The sequence below is a fragment of the Phyllobates terribilis genome, unplaced genomic scaffold (assembly GCF_046119375.1).
Source record: "Phyllobates terribilis strain yellow unplaced genomic scaffold, ASM4611937v1 Scaffold_4__5_contigs__length_816908805, whole genome shotgun sequence".
NCBI classification, from domain to species: Eukaryota; Metazoa; Chordata; class Amphibia; order Anura; family Dendrobatidae; genus Phyllobates; species Phyllobates terribilis.
This window is the reverse complement of record NW_027362764.1, coordinates 6,371,927-6,396,354: the sequence shown is the minus strand read 5'-3', so window position 1 is coordinate 6,396,354 and position 24,428 is coordinate 6,371,927. Positions and strand designations below refer to the sequence as shown.

General features: G+C 54.0%; 1 protein-coding gene across 2 annotated transcripts in view; it reads left to right on the top strand.

Annotated features, from left to right (window-relative positions):
• KIF9 (kinesin family member 9) overlaps nt 1-24,428 on the top strand; it is a 74,445-nt gene that overhangs the window by 14,396 nt on the left and 35,621 nt on the right. The window contains exons 2-8 of one of the 2 annotated variants that reach the window (XM_073677099.1): nt 15,776-15,880; nt 15,958-16,123; nt 16,221-16,327; nt 16,479-16,700; nt 19,175-19,258; nt 19,726-19,818; nt 21,767-21,911. In XM_073677099.1, the coding sequence (XP_073533200.1) occupies nt 15,785-15,880; nt 15,958-16,123; nt 16,221-16,327; nt 16,479-16,700; nt 19,175-19,258; nt 19,726-19,818; nt 21,767-21,911 (913 nt within the window). In that variant the 5' untranslated portion in view covers nt 15,776-15,784. The remainder of the gene's footprint in view (nt 1-15,775; nt 15,881-15,957; nt 16,124-16,220; nt 16,328-16,478; nt 16,701-19,174; nt 19,259-19,725; nt 19,819-21,766; nt 21,912-24,428) is intronic. The other variant, XM_073677101.1, reaches the window with a different exon arrangement.

Here is a 24,428-nt window from a genome sequence, read left to right as displayed (position 1 = left end):
GGGAGGAGAGGAGCTGTGCCCGGCAGTGTATACTGTATATACAGGGGGAGGGGAGGAGCTGTGCCCGGCAGTGTATACTGTATATACAGGGGGAGGGGAGGAGCTGTGCCCGACAGTGTATACTGTATATACAGGGGGAGGGGAGGAGCTGTGCCCGGCAGTGTACTGTATATACAGGGGGATGGGAGGAGCTGTGCCTGGCAGTGTACACTGTATATACAGGGGGAGGGGAGGAGCTGTGCCCGGCAGTGTGCACTGTATGTACAGGGGGAGGGGAGGAGCTGTGCCCGGCAGTGTATACTGTATATACAGATGGAGGAGCTGTGCCCGGCAGTGTATACTGTATATACAGGGGGAGGAGCTGTGCCCGGCAGTGTATACTGTATATACAGGGGGAAGAGCTGTGCCCGGCAGTGTATGCTCTATATACAGGGGGAGGGGAGGAGCTGTGCCCGGCATTGTACTGTATATACAGGGGGAGGGGAGGAGCTGTGCCCAGCAGTGTATACTGTATATACAGGGAGGGGAGAAGCTGTGCCCGGCTGTGTACACTATATATACAGGGGGAGAGGAGGAGCTGTGCCCGGCAGTGTATACTGTATATACAGGGGGAGGAGCTGTCCCCGGCTGTGTACACTGTATATACAGGGGGAGGGGAGGAGCTGTGCCCGGCAGTGTATACTGTATATACAGGGGGAGGAGCTGTGCCCGGCAGTGTATACTGTATATACAGGGGGAGGGGAGGAGCTGTGCCCGGCAGTGTACTGTGTATACAGGGGGAGGGGAGGAGCTGTGCCCGGCAGTGTATACTGTATATACAGGGAGGGGAGGAGCTGTGCCCTGCAGTGTACACTGCATATACAGGGGGAGGGGAGGAGCTGCGCCCAGCAGTGTATACTGTATATACAGGGGGAGGGGAAGAGCTGTGCCCGGCAGTGTATACTGTATATACAGGGGGAGGAGCTGTGCCTGGCAGTGTATACTGTATATACAGGGGGAGGGGAGGAGCTGTGCTCGGCAGTGTACTGTATATACAGGGGGAGGGGAGGAGCTGTGCCCGGCAGTGTACTGTGTATACAGGGGGAGGGGAGGAGCTGTGCCCGGCAGTGTATACTGTATATACAGGGGGAGGGGAGGAGCTGTGCCTGGCAGTGTACACTGTATATACAGGGGGAGGGGAGGAGCTGCACCCAGCAGTGTATACTGTATATACAGGGGGAGGGGAGGAGCTGTGCCCGGCAATGTATACTGTATATACAGGGGGAGGAGCTGTGCCCGGCAGTGTATACTGTATATACAGGGGGAGGAGCTGTGCCCGGCAGTGTATACTGTATATACAGGGGGAGGAGCTGTGCCCGGCAGTGTATACTGTATATACAGGGGGAGGAGAGGAGCTGTGCCCGGCAGTGTATACTGTATATACAGGGGGAGGGGAGGAGCTGTGCCCGACAGTGTACACTGTATATACAGGGGGAGGGGAGGAGCTGTGCCCGGCAGTGTACACTGTATATACAGGGGGAGGGGAGGAGCTGTGCCCGGCAGTGTACACTGTATATACAGGGGGAGGGGAGGAGCTGTGCCCGGCAGTGTATACTGTATATACAGGGGGAGGGGAGGAGCTGTGCCCGGCAGTGTGCACTGTATATACAGGGGGAGGGCAGGAGCTGTGCCCGGCAATGTACACTGTATATACAGGGGGAGGGGAGGAGCTGTGCCCGGCAGTGTACACTGTATATACAGGGGGAGGAGAGGAGCTGTGCCCGGCAGTGTATACTGTATATACAGGGGGAGGGGAGGAGCTGTGCCCGGCAGTGTATACTGTATATACAGGGGGAGGGGAGGAGCTGTGCCCGGCAGTGTATACTGTATATACAGGGGGAGGGGAGGAGCTGTGCCTGGCAGTGTACACTGTATATACAGGGGGAGGGGAGGAGCTGTGCCCGGCAGTGTGCACTGTATATACAGGGGGAGGGGAGGAGCTGTGCCCGGCAGTGTATACTGTATATACAGGGTGAGGAGCTGTGCCCGGCAGTGTATACTGTATATACAGGGGGAGGAGCTGTGCCCGGCAGTGTATACTGTATATACAGGGGGAGGAGCTGTGCCCGGCAGTGTATACTGTATATACAGTGGGAAGAGCTGTGCCCGGCAGTGTATACTGTATATACAGGGGGAGGAGCTGTGCCCGGCAGTGTATACTGTATATACAGGGGGAGAGGAGGAGCTGTGCCCGGCAGTGTATACTGTATATACAGGGGGAGGGGAGGAGCTGTGCCCGGCAGTGTACTGTATATACAGGGGGAGGGGAGGAGCTCTGCCCGGCAGTGTATACTGTATATACAGGGGGAGGGGAAGAGCTGTGCCCGGCAGTGTATACTGTATATACAGGGGGAGGGGAAGAGCTGTGCCCGGCAGTGTATACTGTATATACAGGGGGAGGGGGAAGAGCTGTGCCCGGCAGTGTATACTGTATATACAGGGGTAGGAGCTGTGCCCGGCAGTGTATACTGTATATACAGGGGGAGGGGAGGAGCTGTGCCCGGCAGTGTGCACTGTATATACAGGGGGAGGGGAGGAGCTGTGCCCGGCAGTGTGCACTGTATATACAGGGGGAGGGGAGGAGCTGTGCCCGGCAGTGTACTGTATATACAGGGGGAGGGGAGGAGCTGTGCCCGGCAGTGTATACTGTATATACAGGGGGAGGGGAGGAGCTGTGCCCGGCAGTGTGCACTGTATATACAGGGGGAGGGGAGGAGCTGTGCCCGGCAGTGTGCACTGTATATACAGGGGGAGGGCAGGAGCTGTGCCCGGCAGTGTACACTGTATATACAGGGGGAGGGGAGGAGCTGTGCCCGGCAGTGTACACTGTATATACAGGGGGAGGAGAGGAGCTGTGCCCGGCAGTGTATACTGTATATACAGGGGGAGGGGAGGAGCTGTGCCCGGCAGTGTATACTGTATATACAGGGGGAGGGGAGGAGCTGTGCCCGACAGTGTATACTGTATATACAGGGGGAGGGGAGGAGCTGTGCCCGGCAGTGTACTGTATATACAGGGGGATGGGAGGAGCTGTGCCTGGCAGTGTACACTGTATATACAGGGGGAGGGGAGGAGCTGCACCCAGCAGTGTATACTGTATATACAGGGGGAGGGGAGGAGCTGTGCCCGGCAGTGTATACTGTATATACAGGGGGAGGAGCTGTGCCCGGCAGTGTATACTGTATATACAGGGGGAGGAGCTGTGCCCGGCAGTGTATACTGTATATACAGGGGGAGGAGAGGAGCTGTGCCCGGCAGTGTATACTGTATATACAGGGGGAGGGGAGGAGCTGTGCCCGGCAGTGTGCACTGTATATACAGGGGGAGGGCAGGAGCTGTGCCCGGCAGTGTACACTGTATATACAGGGGGAGGGGAGGAGCTGTGCCCGGCAGTGTACACTGTATATACAGGGGGAGGAGAGGAGCTGTGCCCGGCAGTGTATACTGTATATACAGGGGGAGGGGAGGAGCTGTGCCCGGCAGTGTATACTGTATATACAGGGGGAGGGGAGGAGCTGTGCCCGACAGTGTATACTGTATATACAGGGGGAGGGGAGGAGCTGTGCCCGGCAGTGTACTGTATATACAGGGGGATGGGAGGAGCTGTGCCTGGCAGTGTACACTGTATATACAGGGGGAGGGGAGGAGCTGTGCCCGGCAGTGTGCACTGTATGTACAGGGGGAGGGGAGGAGCTGTGCCCGGCAGTGTATACTGTATATACAGGGGGAGGAGCTGTGCCCGGCAGTGTATACTGTATATACAGGGGGAGGAGCTGTGCCCGGCAGTGTATACTGTATATACAGGGGGAAGAGCTGTGCCCGGCAGTGTATACTCTATATACAGGGGGAGGGGAGGAGCTGTGCCCGGCAGTGTACTGTATATACAGGGGGAGGGGAGGAGCTGTGCCCAGCAGTGTATACTGTATATACAGGGAGGGGAGGAGCTGTGCCCGGCTGTGTACACTATATATACAGGGGGAGAGGAGGAGCTGTGCCCGGCAGTGTATACTGTATATACAGGGGGAGGAGCTGTCCCCGGCTGTGTACACTGTATATACAGGGGGAGGGGAGGAGCTGTGCCCGGCAGTGTATACTGTATATACAGGGGGAGGAGCTGTGCCCGGCAGTGTATACTGTATATACAGGGGGAGGGGAGGAGCTGTGCCCGGCAGTGTACTGTGTATACAGGGGGAGGGGAGGAGCTGTGCCCGGCAGTGTATGCTGTATATACAGGGAGGGGAGGAGCTGTGCCCGGCTGTGTACACTGTATATACAGGGGGGGGGGGGGGGGGGGAGCTGTGCCCGGCAGTGTATACTGTATATACAGGGGGAGGGGAGGAGCTGTGCCCGGCAGTGTATACTGTATATACAGGGGGAGGGGAGGAGCTGTGCCCGGCAATGTACACTGTATATACAGGGGGAGGGGAGGAGCTGCACCCAGCAGTGTATACTGTATATACAGGGGGAGGGGAAGAGCTGTGCCCGGCAGTGTATACTGTATATACAGGGGGAGGAGCTGTGCCCGGCAGTGTATACTGTATATACAGGGGGAGGGGAGGGGAGGAGCTGTGCCCGGCAGTGTACTGTATATACAGGGGGAGGGGAGGAGCTGTGCCCGGCAGTGTACTGTATGTACAGGGGGAGGGGAGGAGCTGTGCCCGGCAGTGTATACTGTATATACAGGGGGAGGAGAGGAGCTGTGCCCGGCAGTGTATACTGTATATACAGGGGGAGGGGAGGAGCTGTGCCAGACAGTGTACACTGTATATACAGGGGGAGGGAAGGAGCTGTGCCCGGCAGTGTACACTGTATATACAGGGGGAGGAGAGGAGCTGTGCCCGGCAGTGTATACTGTATATACAGGGGGAGGGGAGGAGCTGTGCCCAGCAGTGTGCACTGTATATACAGGGGGAGGGGAGGAGCTGTGCCCGGCAGTGTATACTGTATATACAGGGAGGGGAGGAGCTGTGCCCGGCAGTGTACTGTATATACAAGGAGGGGAGGAGCTGTGCCCGGCAGTGTACACTGTATATACAAGGAGGGGAGGAGCTGTGCCCGGCAGTGTACTCTGTATATACAGGGGGAGGGGAGGAGCTGTGCCCGGCAGTGTGCACTGTATATACAGGGGGAGGGGAGGAGCTGTGCCCGGCAGTGTATACTGTATATACAGGGAGGGGAAGAGCTGTGCCCGGCAGTGTACTGTATATACAGGGAGGGGAGGAGCTGTGTCCGGCAGTGTGCACTGTATATACAGGGGGAGGGGAGGAGCTGTGCCCGGCAGTGTGCACTGTATATACAGGGGGAGGGGAGGAGCTGTGCCCAGCAGTGTATACTGTATATACAGGGGGAGGGGAGGAGCTGTGCCCGGCAGTGTACACTGTATATACAGGGGAAGAGGAGGAGCTGTGCCCGGCAGTGTACACTGTATATACAGGGGGAGGGGAGGAGCTGTGCCTGGCAGTGTACACTGTATATACAGGGGGAGGGGAGGAGCTGTGCCCAGCAGTGTGCACTGTATATACAGGGGGAGGGGAGAAGCTGTGCCCGGCAGTGTATACTGTATATACAGGGGGAGAGGAGGAGCTGTGCCCGGCAGTGTGCACTGTATATACAGGGGGAGGGGAGGAGCTGTGCCCGGCAGTGTGCACTGTATATACAGGGGGAGGGGAGGAGCTGTGCCCGGCAGTGTGCACTGTATATACAGGGGGAGGGGAGGAGCTGTGCCCGGCAGTGTACACTGTATATACAGGGGGAGGGGAGGAGCTGTGCCCGGCAATGTACTGTATATACATGGGGAGGGGAGGAACTGTGCCCGGCAGTTTGCGCTGTATATACAGGGGGAGGGGAGGAGCTGTGCCCGGCAGTGTACACTGTATATAAAGGGGGAGGGGAGGAGCTGTGCCCGGCAGTGTACTGTATATACAGGGGGAGGGGAGGAACTGTGCCCAGCAGTTTGCGCTGTATATACAGAGGGAGGGGAGGAGCTGTGCCCGGCAGTGTATACTGTATATACAGGGGGAGGGGAGGAGCTGTGCCTGGCAGTGTACACTGTATATACAGGGGGAGGGGAGGAGCTGTGCTCGGCAGTGTACACTGTATATACAGGGGGAGGGGAGGAGCTGTGCCCGGCAGTGTGCACTGTATATACAGGGGGAGGGGAGGAGCTGTGCTTGGCAGTGTACACTGTATTTACAGGGGGAGGGGAGGAGCTGTGCCTGGCAGTGTGCACTGTATATACTGGGGGAGGGGAGGAGCTGTACCCGGCAGTGTGCACTGTATATACTGGGGGAGGGGAGGAGCTGTGCCCGGCAGTGTGCACTGTATATACAGGGGGAGGGGAGGAGCTGTGCCCGGCAGTGTATACTGTATATACAGGGGGAGGGGAGGAGCTGTGCCCGGCAGTGTACACTGTATGTACAGGGGAAGAGGAGGAGCTGTGCCCGGCAGTGTACACTGTATATACAGGGGGAGGGGAGGAGCTGTGCCCGGCAGTGTACACTGTATATACAGGGGGAGGGGAGGAGCTGTGCCTGGCAGTGTACACTGTATATACAGGGGGAGGGGAGGAGCTGTGCCCGGCAGTGTGCACTGTATATACAGGGGGAGGGGAGAAGCTGTGCCCGGCAGTGTATACTGTATATACAGGGGGAGGGGAGGAGCTGTGCCCGGCAGTGTATACTGTATATACAGGGGGAGGGGAGGAGCTGTGCCCGGCAGTGTGCACTGTATATACAGGGGGAGGGGAGGAGCTGTGCCCGGCAGTGTACACTGTATATACAGGGGGAGGGGAGGAGCTGTGCCCGGCAGTGTACTGTATATACAGGGGGAGGGGAGGAACTGTGCCCGGCAGTTTGCGCTGTATATACAGGGGGAGGGGAGGAGCTGTGCCCGGCAGTGTATACTGTATATACAGGGGGAGGGGAGGAGCTGTGCCCGGCAGTGTACTGTATATACAGGGGGAGGGGAGGAACTGTGCCCGGCAGTTTGCGCTGTATATACAGGGGGAGTGGAGGAACTGTGCCCGGCAGTGTATACTGTATATACAGGGGGAGGGGAGGAGCTGTGCCTGGCAGTGTACACTGTATATACAGGGGGAGGGGAGGAGCTGTGCTCGGCAGTGTACACTGTATATACAGGGGGAGGGGAGGAGCTGTGCCCGGCAGTGTGCACTGTATATACAGGGGGAGGTGAGGAGCTGTGCTCGGCAGTGTACACTGTATATACAGGGGGAGGGGAGGAGCTGTGCCCGGCAGTGTGCACTGTATATACAGGGGGAGGGGAGGAGCTGTGCCCGGCAGTGTACACTGTATATACAGGGGGAGGGGAGGAGCTGTGCCCGGCAGTGTGCAGTGTATATACAGGGGGAGGGGAGGAGCTGTGCCCGGCAGTGTACACTGTATATACAGGGGGAGGGGAGGAGCTGTGCCTGGCAGTGTACACTGTATATACAGGGGGAGGGGAGGAGCTGTGCCCGGCAGTGTATACTGTATATACAGGGGGAGGGGTGGAGCTGTGCCCGGCAGTGTATACTGTATATACAGGGGGAGGGGAGGAGCTGTGCCTGGCAGTGTACACTGTATATACAGGGGGAGGGGAGGAGCTGTGCCTGGCAGTGTACACTGTATATACAGGGGGAGGGGAGGAGCTGTGCCCGGCAGTGTATACTGTATATACAGGGGGAGGGGAGGAGCTGTGCCTGGCAGTGTACACTGTATATACAGGGGGAGGGGAGGAGCTGTGCCCGGCAGTGTACACTGTATATACAGGGGGAGGGGAGGAGCTATGCCTGGCAGTGTACACTGTATATACCGGGAGAGGGGAGGTTAGGAGCACCGACAATAGTGACTTTGGCATCTAGATGGTTAACAGAGTGGGGGGGTGCTCCATTTTAAACCCCCCTAACCTGAAGGGTTAATAAACTACCTGACTGTAAGGCTGAGTATGTTGGGGGCTCTCTTCTTATTATTGTGTCAATTTGGGTTTTTTCCAATACACAAGACCCCAATAGTCACAAACTACATACGTCCCTAAAAAATAAGTTTTGTAAATTTCCTTGTAAGGAGGCGAATTCCTGCCGCAATTGTCACATTCTGAGGCCATAAGAAGGTTACAGACGGTGCTGACGAGGCCGACAGGACTGTGCTGTAACCATGGGATAAAGGGACAATCATTCAAGGTTTGAAAATTAGAAATTTTTGTCAAATTTCCAATATTTTTTTTTTATAAATAAGCGCAAAACATATCTACCTAAGCTTACCATAATCATAAAATATAATGTGCCGCGAAAAAACAAGAGTCACTGGGATATGTGGAATCATTGCAGAGTTATTGCCACATAAAGTGACACTGGTCAGAATTGAAACATTTGGCTTGGTCAGTAAGAGGTTAACATCATCACAAACCCTGTGCCCCTGCCGGGAGCTTCATGGCCGAGCAGCTGTGTACAGCCGTACATCACCAAGCACAATGCTGAGTGTCGGATGGAGTGGTGTAAAGCCGCCTCCACTGGACTCTGGAGGAGACGTGCTCTGTGCAGTGATGGATCACACTTCTCTGATGGAGGAGTCTGGGTCTGGTGATTCCAGGAGGACGTTACCCCCTGACTGCATTGTGCCCCTGTACAGATGGTGGAGGAGGATAATGCTGTGGGCTGTTATCAGGGGGCGGCCGCGGACCCTCTGCTCCAGTGATGGGAAATCTTCATCTTCAGCACAAGACAATGTGGACAGTTGTAACTCCAGCTTTGTGGGAAGAGTTTGGGGAAGACTCTTATGTGTCCCCCATGACTGTGCCCAGTGCACAAGCTCCATACAGACATGGTGGGAGAACATGAGCGGCCGCACAGAGCCCGGACCCCAGCCCATCTTACAATGGAGATTGTGAGCCCCGACCTCACACCCGTCCTACAATGGAGATTGTGAGCCCCGACCTCACACCCGTCCTACAATGGAGATTGTGAGCCCCGACCTCACACCCATCCTACAATGGAGATTGTGAGCCCCGACCTCACACCCATCCTACAATGGAGATTGTGAGCCCCGACCTCACACCCATCCTACAATGGAGATTGTGAGCCCCGACCTCACACCCATCCTACAATGGAGATTGTGAGCCCCGACCTCACACCCATCCTACAATGGAGATTGTGAGCCCCGACCTCACACCCATCCTACAATGGAGATTGTGAGCCCCGACCTCACACCCGTCCTACAATGGAGATTGTGAGCCCCGACCTCACACCCGTCCTACAATGGAGATTGTGAGCCCCGACCTCACACCCGTCCTACAATGGAGATTGTGAGCCCCGACCTCACACCCGTCCTACAATGGAGATTGTGAGCCCCGACCTCACACCCGTCCTACAATGGAGATTGTGAGCCCCGACCTCACACCCGTCCTACAATGGAGATTGTGAGCCCCGACCTCACACCCGTCCTACAATGGAGATTGTGAGCCCCGACCTCACACCCGTCCTACAATGGAGATTGTGAGCCCCGACCTCACACCCATCCTACAATGGAGATTGTGAGCCCCGACCTCACACCCATCCTACAATGGAGATTGTGAGCCCCGACCTCGGACCCATCCTACAATGGAGATTGTGAGCCCCGACCTCACACCCGTCCTATATTGGAGATTGTGAGCCCCGACCTCGGATCCGTCCTATATTGGAGATTGTGAGCCCTGACCTCGGACCCGTCCTATATTGGAGATTGTGAGCCCCGACCTCGGACCCGTCCTATATTGGAGATTGTGAGCCCCGACCTCACACCCGTCCTATAATGGAGATTGTGAAATGTTAGGAGCGGCCAAATCAATGGTTTGATACATTCTGCAAAAAGAAAGAGCGCTCTGGTGATCTGGGAACTGAAAGAGGCCTGGACGTCCCGAGAAGACACCATAAAGAGAAGACGTCACAAGAGCAAATACAGAGGGGTCACCACAAGGTGCAAACCATTAATCAGCCAGAAAATAGGCCAGATTAGACTTTATCAAAAACATCTAAAGAATCCGCCAGGGCTGGAAAAGCAAAACACAGATCAACCTGCACCAGAATGATGGGAGAGAAAGTCTGGAGACGGCTTGGAGCGGCTCCTGGTCCTCGGCACGTCCTGTGTAACACATGGTGGAGGCGGTGTGATGGCCCGGGCATGCATGGCGTCCATTGGCATTGGGTCACTAGTGGTTATTGATGATGAGACTGAGGACAGAAGCAGCTGGATGATTCCTGTGTGTACAGGATGATAATGCCTGCTCAGATTCACACAAATGCAGCAAGATTGAGTGGACGATTCTTCACAGGACAATGACCCAAAACATCCTGCGAAAGCAAAGAATAGGAATATTCTGCAATGGCCGAATCCTCACCGGATCTCAGCCCATCGAGCCGCATTTCACAGGATGAAGACAAAACTGACGACAGGAAGAGCCACAAACAAGCGAGAACTGAAGTCACTGCAATAAAGACGGCAAAGCCTCACACCGGAGGAGACCAGCGATGGTGATGTCCATGGCCTCCAGACTTCAGGCTGTCATTACAACAAAGCCTCAGACCGGAGGAGACCAGCGATGGTGACGTCCATGGCCTCCAGACTTCAGGCCATCATTACCACAAAGCCTCACACCAGAGGAGACCAGCGATGCTGACGTCCATGGCCTCCAGACTTCAGGCTGTCATTACAACAAAGCCTCAGACCGGAGGAGACCAGCGATGGTGACGTCCATGGCCTCCAGACTTCAGGCCGTCATTACCACAAAGCCTCACACTGGAGGAGACCAGCGATGGTGACGTCCATGGCCTCCAGACTTCAGGCCGTCATTACCACAAAGCCTCACACTGGAGGAGACCAGCGATGGTGACGTCCATGGCCTCCAGACTTCAGGCCGTCATTACCACAAAGCCTCACACCGGAGGAGACCAGCGATGGTGATGTCCATGGCCTCCAGACTTCAGGCCGTCATTACCACAAAGCCTCACACCGGAGGAGACCAGCGATGGTGATGTCCATGGCCTCCAGACTTCAGGCCGTCATTACCACAAAGCCTCACATCGGAGGAACCCAGCGATGGTGACGTCCATGGCCTCCAGACTTCAGGCCGTCATTACCAAAAAGCCTCATACCGGAGGAGACCAGCGATGGCCTCCAGACTAAAGGCCGCCATTGCTGCAAAGGATTAAACATGAACATTTTATTTATGCGAAAGTGAATTTGTCCTATTACTTCTGAGCCCTGAAATGAGGAAGATTTGTAGAAAAATAGCTGGAATTCTTAAACGTTTCACAGGAGATTTCTGTACAACCCCTTTAATTAGACCTGAAACTCTCCACTATTCTAATGTATGTACACAGTGACTGCACCAGCAGAATAGTGAGTCCAGCTCTGGAGTATAATACAGGATGTAACTCAGGATCAGTAATGTAATGTATGTACACAGTGACTGCACCAGCAGAATAGTGAGTGCAGCTCTGGGGTATAATACAGGAGGTAACTCAGGATCAGTAATGTAATGTATGTACACAGCGACTGCACCAGCAGAATAGTGAGTGCAGCTCTGGAGTATAATACAGGATGTAACTCAGGATCAGTAATGTAATGTATGTACACAGTGACTGCACAAGCAGAATAGTGAGTCCAGCTCTGGAGTATAATACAGGATGTAACTCAGGATCAGTAATGTAATGTATGTACACAGTGACTGCACCAGCAGAATAGTGAGTGCAGCTCTGGAGTATAATACAGGATGTAACTCAGGATCAGTAATGTAATGTATGTACACAGTGAAGGCACCAGCAGAATAGTGAGTGCAGCTCTGGAGTATAATACAGGAGGTAACTCAGGATCAGTAATGTAATGTATGTACACAGTGACTGCACCAGCAGAATAGTGAGTGCAGCTCTGGAGTATAATGCAGGATGTAACTCAGGATCAGTTATGTAATGTATGTACACAGTGACTGCACCAGCAGAATAGTGAGTGCAGCTCTGGAGTATAATACAGGATGTAACTCAGGATCAGTAATGTAATGTATGTACACAGTGACTGCACCAGCAGAATAGTGAGTCCAGCTCTGGAGTATAATACAGGATGTAACTCAGGATCAGTAATGTAATGTATGTACACAGCGACTGCACCAGCAGAATAGCGAGTGCAGCTCTGGAGTATAATACAGGATGTAACTCAGGATCAGTAATGTAATGTATGTACACAGTGACTGCACCAGCAGAATAGTGAGTCCAGCTCTGGAGTATAATACAGGATGTAACTCAGGATCAGTAATGTAATGTATGTACACAGTGACTGCACCAGCAGAATAGTGAGTGCAGCTCTGGAGTATAATACAGGATGTAACTCAGGATCAGTAATGTAATGTATGTACACAGTGACGGCACCAGCAGAATAGTGAGTGCAGCTCTGGAGTATAATACAGGAGGTAACTCAGGATCAGTAATGTAATGTATGTACACAGTGACTGCACCAGCAGAATAGTGAGTGCAGCTCTGGAGTATAATACAGGATGTAACTCAGGATCAGTAATGTAATGTATGTACACAGTGACTGCACCAGCAGAATAGTGAGTGCAGCTCTGGGGTATAATACAGAATGTAACTCAGGATCAGTAATGTAATGTATGTACACAGTGACTGCACCAGCAGAATAGTGAGTGCTGCTCTGGAGTATAATACAGGATGTAACTCAGGATCAGTAATGTAATGTATGTACACAGTGACTGCACCAGCAGAATAGTGAGTGCAGCTCTGGAGTATAATACAGGATGTAACTCAAGATCAGTAATGTAATGTATGTACACAGTGACTGTACCAGCAGAATAGTGAGTGCAGCTCTGGAGTATAATACAGGAGGTAACTCAGGATCAGTAATGTAATGTATGTACACAGTGACTGCACCAGCAGAATAGTGAGTGCAGCTCTGGAGTATAATACAGGATGTAACTCAGGATCAGTAATGTAATGTATGCACACAGTGACTCCACCAGCAGAATAGTGAGTACAGCTCTGGAGTATAATACAGGATGTAACTCAGGATCAGTAATGTAATGTATGTACACAGTGACTGCACCAGCAGAATAGTGAGTGCAGCTCTGGGGTATAATACAGGATGTAACTCAGGATCAGTAATGTAATGTATGTACACAGTGACTGCACCAGCAGAATAGTGAGTGCAGCTCTGGAGTATAATGCTGGATGTAACTCAGGATCAGTTATGTAATGTATGTACACAGTGACTGCACCAGCAGAATAGTGAGTGCTGCTCTGGGGTATAATACAGAATGTAACTCAGGATCAGTAATGTAATGTATGTACACAGTGACTGCACCAGCAGAATAGTGAGTGCTGCTCTGGAGTATAATACAGGATGTAACTCGGGATCAGTAATGTAATGTATGTACACAGTGACTGCACCAGCAGAATAGTGAGTGCAGCTCTGGAGTATAATACAGGATGTAACTCAAGATCAGTAATGTAATGTATGTACACAGTGACTGTACCAGCAGAATAGTGAGTGCAGCTCTGGAGTATAATACAGGATGTAACTCAGGATCAGTAATGTAATGTATGTACACAGTGACTGCACCAGCAGAATAGTGAGTGCAGCTCTGGAGTATAATACAGGATGTAACTCAGGATCAGTAATGTAATGTATGTACACAGTGACTACACCAGCAGAATAGTGAGTGCAGCTCTGGAGTATAATGCAGGATGTAACTCAGGATCAGTAATGTATGTACACAGTGACTGCACCAGCAGAATAGTGAGTCCAGCTCTGGAGTATAATACAGGATGTAACTCAGGATCAGTAATGTAATGTATGTACACAGTGACTCCACCAGCAGAATAGTGAGTGCAGCTCTGGAGTATAATACAGGGTGTGACTCAGGATCAGTAATGTAATGTATGTACACAGTGACTGCACCAGCAGAATAGTGAGTACAGCTCTGGAGTATAATACAGGATGTAACTCAGGATCAGTAATGTAATGTATGTACACAGTGACTCCACCAGCAGAATAATGAGTGCAGCTCTGGAGTATAATACAGGATGTAACTCAGGATCAGTAATGTAATGTATGTACACAGTGACTGCACCAGCAGAATAGTGAGTGCAGCTCTGGAGTATAATACAGGATGTAACTCAGGATCAGTAATGTAATGTATGTATATAGTGACTGCACCAGAAGAATAGTGAGTGCAGCTCTGGAGTATAATACAGGAGGTAACTCAGGATCAGTAATGTAATGCATGTACACAGAGACTGCACCAGCAGAATAGTGAGCGCAGCTCTGGAGTATAATACAGGATGTAACTCAGGATCAGTAATGTAATGTATGTATATAGTGACTGCACCAGCAGAATAGTGAGTGCAGCTCTGGAGTATAATACAGGAGGTAACTCAGGATCAGTAATGTAATGTATGTACACAGTGACTGCACCAGCTGAATAGTGAGTCCAGCTCTGGAGTATAATACAGGATGTAACTCAGGATCAGTAATGTAATGTATGTACACAGTGACTCCACCAGCAGAATAGTGAGTGCAGCTCTGGAGTATAATACAGGATGTAACTCAGGATCAGTAATGTAATGTATGTACACACTGACTGCACTAGCAGAATAGTGAGTGCAGCTCTGGAGTATAATACTGGATGTAACTCAGGATTAGTACAGGATCAGTAATGTAATGTATGTATATAGTGACTGCACCAGCAGAATAGTGAGTGCAGCTCTGGAGTATAATACAGGAGGTAACTCAGGATCAGTAATGTAATGTATGTACACAGTGACTGCACCAGCAGAATAGTGAGTGCAGCTCTGGAGTATAATACAGGATGTAACTCAGGATCAGTAATGTAATGTATGTACACAGTGACTGCACCAGCAGAATAGTGAGTGCAGCTCTGGAGTATAATACAGGATGTAACTCTGGATAAGTAATGTAATGTATGTACACAGTGACTGCACCAGCTGAATAGTGAGTGCAGCTCTGGAGTATAATACAGGAGGTAACTCAGGATCAGTAATGTAATGTATGTACACAGTGACTGCACCAGCAGAATAGTGAGTGCAGCTCTGGAGTATAATATAGGATATAACTCAGGATCAGTAATGTAATGTATGTACACAGTGACTGCACCAGCAGAATAGTGAGTGCAGCTCTGGAGTATAATACAGGAGGTAACTCAGGATCAGTAATGTAATGTATGTACACAGTGACTGCACCAGCAGAATAGTGAGTGCAGCTCTGGAGTATAATACAGGATGTAACTCAGGATCAGTAATGTAATGTATGTACACAGTGACTGCACCAGCAGAATAGTGAGTGCAGCTCTGGAGTATAATACAGGATGTAACTCAGGATCAGTAATGTAATGTATGTACACAGTGACTGCACCAGCAGAATAGTGAGTGCAGCTCTGGAGTATAATACAGGATGTAACTCAGGATCAGTAATGTAATGTATGTACACAGTGACTGCACCAGCAGAATAGTGAATGCAGCTCTGGAGTATAATACAGGATGTAACTCAGGATCAGTAATGTAATGTATGTACACAGTGACTGCACCAGCAGAATAGTGAATGCAGCTCTGGAGTATAATACAGGATGTAACTCAGGATCAGTAATGTAATGTATGTACACAGTGACTGCACCAGCAGAATAGTGAGTGCAGCTCTGGAGTATAATATAGGATCAGTGTAACGTACGTTGTCCGGTCTTGCAGGGCAGCGAGATGAGTGCCGGCAGCAGTGATGTACACGTGTTCGTCCGTTTCCGTCCCACCCCTCGTTTTGCTCAGGACATCATCCGTCTTGATGCTGATAATAAGGTGAGGGTAGGGTGGGGGGTGATTGCTGACTGCCCCTCGGTTCCGGCCTCGTATAATGGACGTCTTCTCTCCGTTAGGCCGTTGACATTCACCTCCAGAAGGATGATAAATTCGGCGTGGTCAATAACAAGCGATACGATTGGTCGTTCAGAGTGGACGGCGTCCTTCACGATGCGTCCCAGGCCTCGGTGTACGATGCGGTGGCCAAGTCTGTGGTGACACGAGGGTTACAAGGCTACAATGGTGAGTGGTGTTCCGGCAATGTATGCGGGGATACTGACGACGGTCTTAACCCTTTCATCCCTGTAGTTCTTTGTCAGTGACTGTGCTGTTTCTCCAGGTACAATCATGTGCTATGGACAGACAGGAGCCGGAAAGACGCACTCCATCACCGGGGCCACGGAGAACTACAAGAACCGCGGCGTCATACCCAGAGCGCTGCAGCAGGTACTGATCCCGGGGGAGCGGACAGGTGTGTAATCTCCTGCCACACAGCAGGTAGTGAGCAGCTCTGTGAGCGCAGCTCTGGATGTGGCTGGCGATGATGAGCACGAGGTCCTTTCACCCGGCCTGACATGATTCTGCCTCCGTCCTGCAGGTGTTTAAAGAGATCGATGAGCAGAGTGATCGCACGGTGACCGTGAGGATCTCCTACCTGGAGATCTACAACGAGACGCTGTTCGACCTCCTGTCCACCATGGACGTCCCGGCCTCCGGCCCATCGATGACCATAGTGGACGAGCCGCAGGGGGTGTCTGTGAAGGGGCTGTCGCTCCACCACGCTGCAGATGAGGAGCGCGCCCTGAACCTGCTGTTTGAGGTGAGACGCCGCCTGTGTATACAGCCACATTCTGGATAATCGGCAGCTGAAGTGTAGACTGTCGGCTGTCACACATCACACGAGCGCTGTGCACGGTGTCTGCACCACAGGTCACTACATCAGACGAGCGCGCTGCACGGTGTCTGCTCTGCACCACAGGTCACTATCACACGGGCGCTCTGCACGGTGTCTGCACCACAGGTCACTATCACACGGGGCGCTCTGCACGGTGTCTGCTCTGCACCACAGGTCACTATCACACGGGGCGCTCTGCACGGTGTCTGCTCTGCACCACAGGTCACTATCACACGGGGCGCTCTGAACGGTGTCTGCTCTGCACCACAGGTCACTATCACACGGGCGCTCTGCACGGTGTCTGCACCACAGGTCACTACATCACACGGGCGCGCTGCACGGTGTCTGCTCTGCACCACAGGTCACTATCACACGGGCGCTGTGCACAGTGTCTGCACCACAGGTCACTACATCACACGGGCGCTCTGCACGGTGTCTGCTCTGCACCACACGTCACTATCACACGGGGCTCTCTGCACGGTGTCTGCTCTGCACCACAGGTCACTATCACACATCACACGGGCGCTCTGCACGGTGTCTGCTCTGCACCACAGGTCACTATCACACGGGCGCTCTGCACGGTGTCTGCACCACAGGTCACTATCACACATCACACGGGCGCTCTGCACGGTGTCTGCACCACAGGTCACTATCACACGGGCGCTCTGCACCACAGGTCACTATCACACGGACGCTCTGCACGGTGTCTGCACCACAGGTCACTATCACACGGACGCTCTGCACGGTGTCTGCACCACAGGTCACTATCACACGGGCGCTCTGCACGGTGTCTGCTCTGCACCACAGGTCACTATCACATGGGCGCTCTGCACGGTGTCTGCACCACAGGTCACTATCACACATCACACGGGCGCTCTGCACGGTGTCTGCACCACAGGTCACTATCACACGGACGCTCTGCACCACAGGTCACTATCACACGGACGCTCTGCACGGTGTCTGCACCACAGGTCACTATCACACGGACGCTCTGCACGGTGTCTGCTCTGCACCACAGGTCACTATCACACGGACGCTCTGCACGGTGTCTGCACCACAGGTCACTATCACACGGACGCTCTGCACGGTGTCTGCTCTGCACCACAGGTCACTATCACACGGACGCTCTGCACGGTGTCTGCACCACAGGTCACTATCACACGGACGCTCTGCACGGTGTCTGCTCTGCACCACAGGTCACTATCACACGGACGCTCTGCACGGTGTCTGCACCACAGGTCACTATCACACGGACGCTCTGCACGGTGTCTGCTCTGCACCACAGGTCACTACATCACACGGGCGCTCTGCACGGTGTCTGCACCACAGGTCACTATCACACGGACGCTCTGCACCACAGGTCACTATCACACGGACGCTCTGCACGGTGTCTGCACCACAGGTCACTATCACACGGACGCTCTGCACCACAGGTCACTATCACACGGGCGCTCTGCACGGTGTCTGCACCACAGGTCACTATCACACGGACGCTCTGCACGGTGTCTGCTCTGCACCACAGGTCACTATCACACGGACGCTCTGCACGGTGTCTGCACCACAGGTCACTATCACACGGACGCTCTGCACGGTGTCTGCTCTGCACCACAGGTCACTACATCACACGGGCGCTCTGCACGGTGTCTGCACCACAGGTCACTACATCACATGGGCGCTCTGCACGGTGTCTGCTCTGCACCACAGGTCACTATCACACATCACACGGGCGCTCTGCACGGTGTCTGCTCTGCACCACAGGTCACTATCACACGGGCGCTCTGCACGGTGTCTGCTCTGCACCACAGGTCACTATCACACGGGCGCTCTGCACGGTGTCTGCTCTGCACCACAGGTCACTATCACACGGGCGCTCTGCACGGTGTCTGCTCTGCACCACAGGTCACTATCACACGGGCGCTCTGCACGGTGTCTGCTCTGCACCACAGGTCACTATCACACGGGCGCTCTGCACGGTGTCTGCTCTGCACCACAGGTCACTACATCACACGGGCGCTCTGCACTTTGTCTGCTCTGCACCACAGGTCACTATCACACGGGCGCTCTGCACGGTGTCTGCACCACAGGTCACTATCACACATCACACGGACGCTCTGCACGGTGTCTGCTCTGCACCACAGGTCACTATCACATGGGCGCTCTGCACGGTGTCTGCTCTGCACCACAGGTCACTATCACACGGGCGCTCTGCACGGTGTCTGCACCACAGGTCACTATCACACGGGCGCTCTGCACGGTGTCTGCACCACAGGTCACTATCACACATCACACGGGCGCTCTGCACGGTGTCTGCTCTGCACCACAGGTCACTATCACACGGGCGCTCTGCACGGTGTCTGCACCACGGGTCACTACCTCACAGTGTCGTTATATCCCTGCAGGGCGAGACCAACAGGATCATCGGGTCACACACCCTGAATAAGAACTCCTCCCGATCCCACTGCATATTCACCATCCACCTGGAGGTGAGTAACGTACTGCAAGTGACGCACGGCGTCCGCGAGTAACGTGCAGCATCCTCAGCCACGTCATTCTGTGTATACTATGTGTATGTCTGCTACAGGGCCTCATGTCTCATCCTCCAGTCACAGCCAGAGCTGCACTCACTATTCTGCTGTTATGTTGTGTCTTATCCTCCAGACACCTCCAGAGCTGCACTCACTATTCTGCTGTTACATCATGTCTCGTACCCGGGACCTGCTCTGGGTGGACGCTGACGTCCACAGGACCTGATCATATTGCTCTCACAGATGAGGATGGATTTGAGGGGTCCCCACAGACCACCCGCTTTACAATATAAAGCATTAACCCCTTATGATCTCTCTCAGCAGTTAGCTCTGCCCCCACAGGACTTTGGTGAATTTCTGCACCTTGTTCTGGGAGTCTTGAAGATTGTGGCAGTGAATGAGTTAATTAACCTGTTATTCTCCAGTCTCACTCCCGGACTTTATCTGATGCAAAATACACGGTATCGAAGATTAACCTGGTGGACCTGGCGGGATCTGAGAGACTCGGCAAAACCGGGGTGAGTGCACGGGCGGCGGTCTGTGCAGCGCGGCCACAAACTGAGTCCCTGTGCCGGGGAGCCATGCCTGGGCGGAGCCGGGCCTGCAAGGAAATCATGCTCACACCGTCCTGCACGGTCCAGGGTTCCAGAAAATGGCGATGCATGTCTGTGACCCTCGCATCTGTGCGGCCCCCCCAGTCATCCTCCAGGGTCTGGAAGACTCTCATCCATCAGACGTTACTCCGTTCATCAGATGAACAGTTCTGCAGCTTCTCAATGTGCTTTGTAATCCAGTGTGTCGCCATTTTCAGCACCGCTGCTTGCTGTCAGTGACGCTGAGTGTCTGCACCGCTGCTTGCTGTCAGTGACGCAGAGTGTCGGCACCGCTGCTTGCTGTCAGTGACGCAGAGTGTCTGCACCGCTGCTTGCTGTCAGTGACGCTGAGTGTCGGCACCGCTGCTTGCTGTCAGTGACGCAGAGTGTCGGCACCGCTGCTTGCTGTCAGTGACGCAGAGTGTCGGCACCGCTGCTTGCTGTCAGTGACGCAGAGTGTCGGCACCGCTGCTTGCTGTCATTGACGCAGAGTGTCGGCACCGCTGCTTGCTGTCAGTGACGCAGAGTGTCGGCACCGCTGCTTGCTGTCAGTGACGCAGAGTGTCGGCACCGCTGCTTGCTGTCAGTGACGCAGAGTGTCGGCACCGCTGCTTGCTGTCAGTGACGCAGAGTGTCGGCACCGCTGCTTGCTGTCAGTGACGCAGAGTGTCGGCACCGCTGCTTGCTGTCAGTGACGCAGAGTGTCGGCACCGCTGCTTGCTGTCAGTGACGCAGAGTGTCGGCACCGCTGCTTGCTGTCAGTGACGCAGAGTGTCGGCACCGCTGCTTGCTGTCAGTGACGCAGAGTGTCGGCACCGCTGCTTGCTGTCAGTGACGCAGAGTGTCGGCACCGCTGCTTGCTGTCAGTGACGCAGAGTGTCGGCACCGCTGCTTGCTGTCATTGACGCAGAGTGTCGGCACCGCTGCTTGCTGTCAGTGACGCAGAGTGTCGGCACCGCTGCTTGCTGTCAGTGACGCAGAGTGTCGGCACCGCTGCTTGCGGTCATTGACGCAGAGTGTCGGCACCGCTGCTTGCTGTCATTGACGCAGAGTGTCGGCACCGCTGCTTGCTGTCAGTGACGCAGAGTGTCGGCACCGCTGCTTGCTGTCAGTGACGCTGAGTGTCTGCACCGCTGCTTGCTGTCAGTGACGCTGAGTGTCGGCACCGCTGCTTGCTGTCAGTGACGCAGAGTGTCGGCACCGCTGCTTGCTGTCAGTGACGCAGAGTGTCTGCACCGCTGCTTGCTGTCAGTGACGCAGAGTGTCTGCACCGCTGCTTGCTGTCAGTGACGCTGAGTGTCTGCACCGCTGCTTGCTGTCAGTGACGCAGAGTGTCGGCACCGCTGCTTGCTGTCAGTGACGCAGAGTGTCTGCACCGCTGCTTGCTGTCAGTGACGCTGAGTGTCGGCACCGCTGCTTGCTGTCAGTGACGCAGAGTGTCGGCACCGCTGCTTGCTGTCAGTGACGCAGAGTGTCGGCACCGCTGCTTGCTGTCAGTGACGCAGAGTGTCTGCACCGCTGCTTGCTGTCAGTGACGCTGAGTGTCTGCACCGCTGCTTGCTGTCAGTGACGCTGAGTGTCTGCACCGCTGCTTGCTGTCAGTGACGCAGAGTGTCGGCACCGCTGCTTGCTGTCAGTGACGCAGAGTGTCGGCACCGCTGCTTGCTGTCAGTGACGCAGAGTGTCTGCACCGCTGCTTGCTGTCAGTGACGCAGAGTGTCGGCACCGCTGCTTGCTGTCAGTGACGCAGAGTGTCGGCACCGCTGCTTGCTGTCAGTGACGCAGAGTGTCGGCACCGCTGCTTGCTGTCAGTGACGCAGAGTGTCGGCACCGCTGCTTGCTGTCAGCTCTGACCTTTTGCTCCGTTCCTCAGTCTGAAGGTCAAGTCCTGAGAGAAGCCACTTACATCAACAAGTCTCTGTCCTTCCTGGAGCAGACGATCATCGCTCTGGCCGACCGCCGCGACCACGTGCCGTACCGGCAGAGTAAGCTCACTCACGCCCTCAAGGACTCCATCGGTAAGGACCGGCGAGGAAACAGTCAGCAGCTCAGCCCATAATACAGGGGGGCCGGGTGTCACCACAAATCCCACCACTAGTGATGGGCGAGCAGTTAAATGCTCGGGTGCTCGATGCTCGGGTTGAGCACATTGGAATACTCGGGTGATCGACCCGAGTAACGAGCCCAATGTAAGTCTATGGGAAACTCCAGCATTTTTCAGGCGGCTCCCCCCGCGGTCTGCAGGGGCCTAAAAATTGCCCAAATCGATGGGAACAGTGCTCAAATGACATGGGAACAGCATGGGGAAGACCCCTGGAAGCATTTCTGACTCACAGGTCACTGCTGTCAGCAATGTGGTCAGAGTATTACACCACTTTTACGGACTCACAATAAAACATACAAAAACTAAACCAAAATGGATTTTCCTGGGAAATATGTTAAGGAACATCCTTTCCAGGGTAATGACTTGTATATGAGGCAAAATAAATAACCAAAAACAAAAATTCTCCTCCACACCTTGGGCTATGTTCACACTTAGCATTTTTGATGCGTTTTTGCACTTTTGCATTGCTTTCAACCAAGACAAATGCATTCACTGGGAAATGTCATTTTAACATTTTACAACCTTATCTGGCCATGTGGTGTGTGACACATCATCAGACACATGCATACAGTGCTGAAAAGACATGGGAACAGCATGGGGAAGACCCCTGGAAGTATCTCTGACTCCCAGGGAACTGTCTAAAACTGAGGTCATCTCATCAGACTTGATCCTATATTACTGCGGTAATAATACAGACATTTTTGGCAAAGAGACAGATCTTAAACTCCATTTAAAATGGACAAGGTGTGTGTCAACGGATGGGGAAGTGGACGTGATGGTGATAGTGCACGCAGAGGCCGTGGGCAAGATGAGACTGTGCCTGCTCAGGGAGCACAACAAACACCCATGTCATGTCGAACTACCTTCCTGTCCCAATTTCTAGGGGGCCGCAGAACACCACTATTGAAGCCAGAGCACTGTGAAAAGGTTGTTGGTTGGATAGCAGATAAAGCTTCCAGTCACTCTGCCACCACCACCACCACCATGTCTTCCACATGGTCCAGTCTCCGTAGATGTGAGTCTGGAACACACACTATTATTATTATTACTTTATCGCCATTTATTCCATGGCACTTTACATGTTAAAAAGGGGTATAGATCGCAAAAACAATTGCAATAATTTTGAACAAAAATGTGACGGTGACTGGTACAGGAGAGGAGAGGACCCTGCCCGCGAGGGCTCACAGTCTACAGGGGATGGGTGAGGATACAGTAGGTGAGGATAGAGCTGGTCGTGCAGCGGTGTGGTGGAGGGAGGACCCGGCCCGCGAGGGCTCACAGTCTACAGGGGATGGGTGAGGATACAGTAGGTGAGGATAGAGCTGGTCGTGCAGCGGTATGGTGGAGCGAGGACCCTGCCCGCGAGGGCTCACAGTCTACAGGGGATGGGTGAGGATACAGTAGGTGAGGGTAGAGCTGGTCGTGCAGCGGTATGGTGGAGCGAGGACCCTGCCCGCGAGGGCTCACAGTCTACAGGGGATGGGTGAGGATACAGTAGGTGAGGGCAGAGCTGGTCGTGCAGCGGTATGGTGGAGCGAGGACCCTGCCTGCGAGGGCTCACAGTCTACAGGGGATGGGTGAGGATACAGTAGGTGAGGGTAGAGCTGGTCGTGTAGCGGTGTGGTGGAGGGAGGACCCGGCCCGCGAGGGCTCACAGTCTACAGGGGATGGGTGAGGATACAGTAGGTGAGGGTAGAGCTGGTCGTGCAGCGGTATGGTGGAGCGAGGACCCTGCCCGCGAGGGCTCACAGTCTACAGGGGATGGGTGAGGATACAGTAGGTGAGGATAGAGCTGGTCGTGCAGCGGTATGGTGGAGCGAGGACCCTGCCCGCGAGGGCTCACAGTCTACAGGGGATGGGTGAGGATACAGTAGGTGAGGGCAGAGCTGGTCGTGCAGCGGTATGGTGGAGCGAGGACCCTGCCTGCGAGGGCTCACAGTCTACAGGGGATGGGTGAGGATACAGTAGGTGAGGGTAGAGCTGGTCGTGTAGCGGTGTGGTGGAGGGAGGACCCGGCCCGCGAGGGCTCACAGTCTACAGGGGATGGGTGAGGATACAGTAGGTGAGGATAGAGCTGGTCGTGCAGCGGTGTGGTGGAGGGAGGACCCGGCCCGCGAGGGCTCACAGTCTACAGGGGATGTGTAAGGATACAGTAGGTGAGGATAGAGCTGGTCGTGCAGCGGTGTGGTGGAGGGAGGACCCGGCCCGCGAGGGCTCACAGTCTACAGGGGATGGGTGAGGATACAGTAGGTGAGGGTAGAGCTGGTCGTGCAGCGGTATGGTGGAGCGAGGACCCTGCCCGCGAGGGCTCACAGTCTACAGGGGATGGGTGAGGATACAGTAGGTGAGGGTAGAGCTGGTCGTGCAGCGGTATGGTGGAGCGAGGACCCTGCCTGCGAGGGCTCACAGTCTACAGGGGATGGGTGAGGAT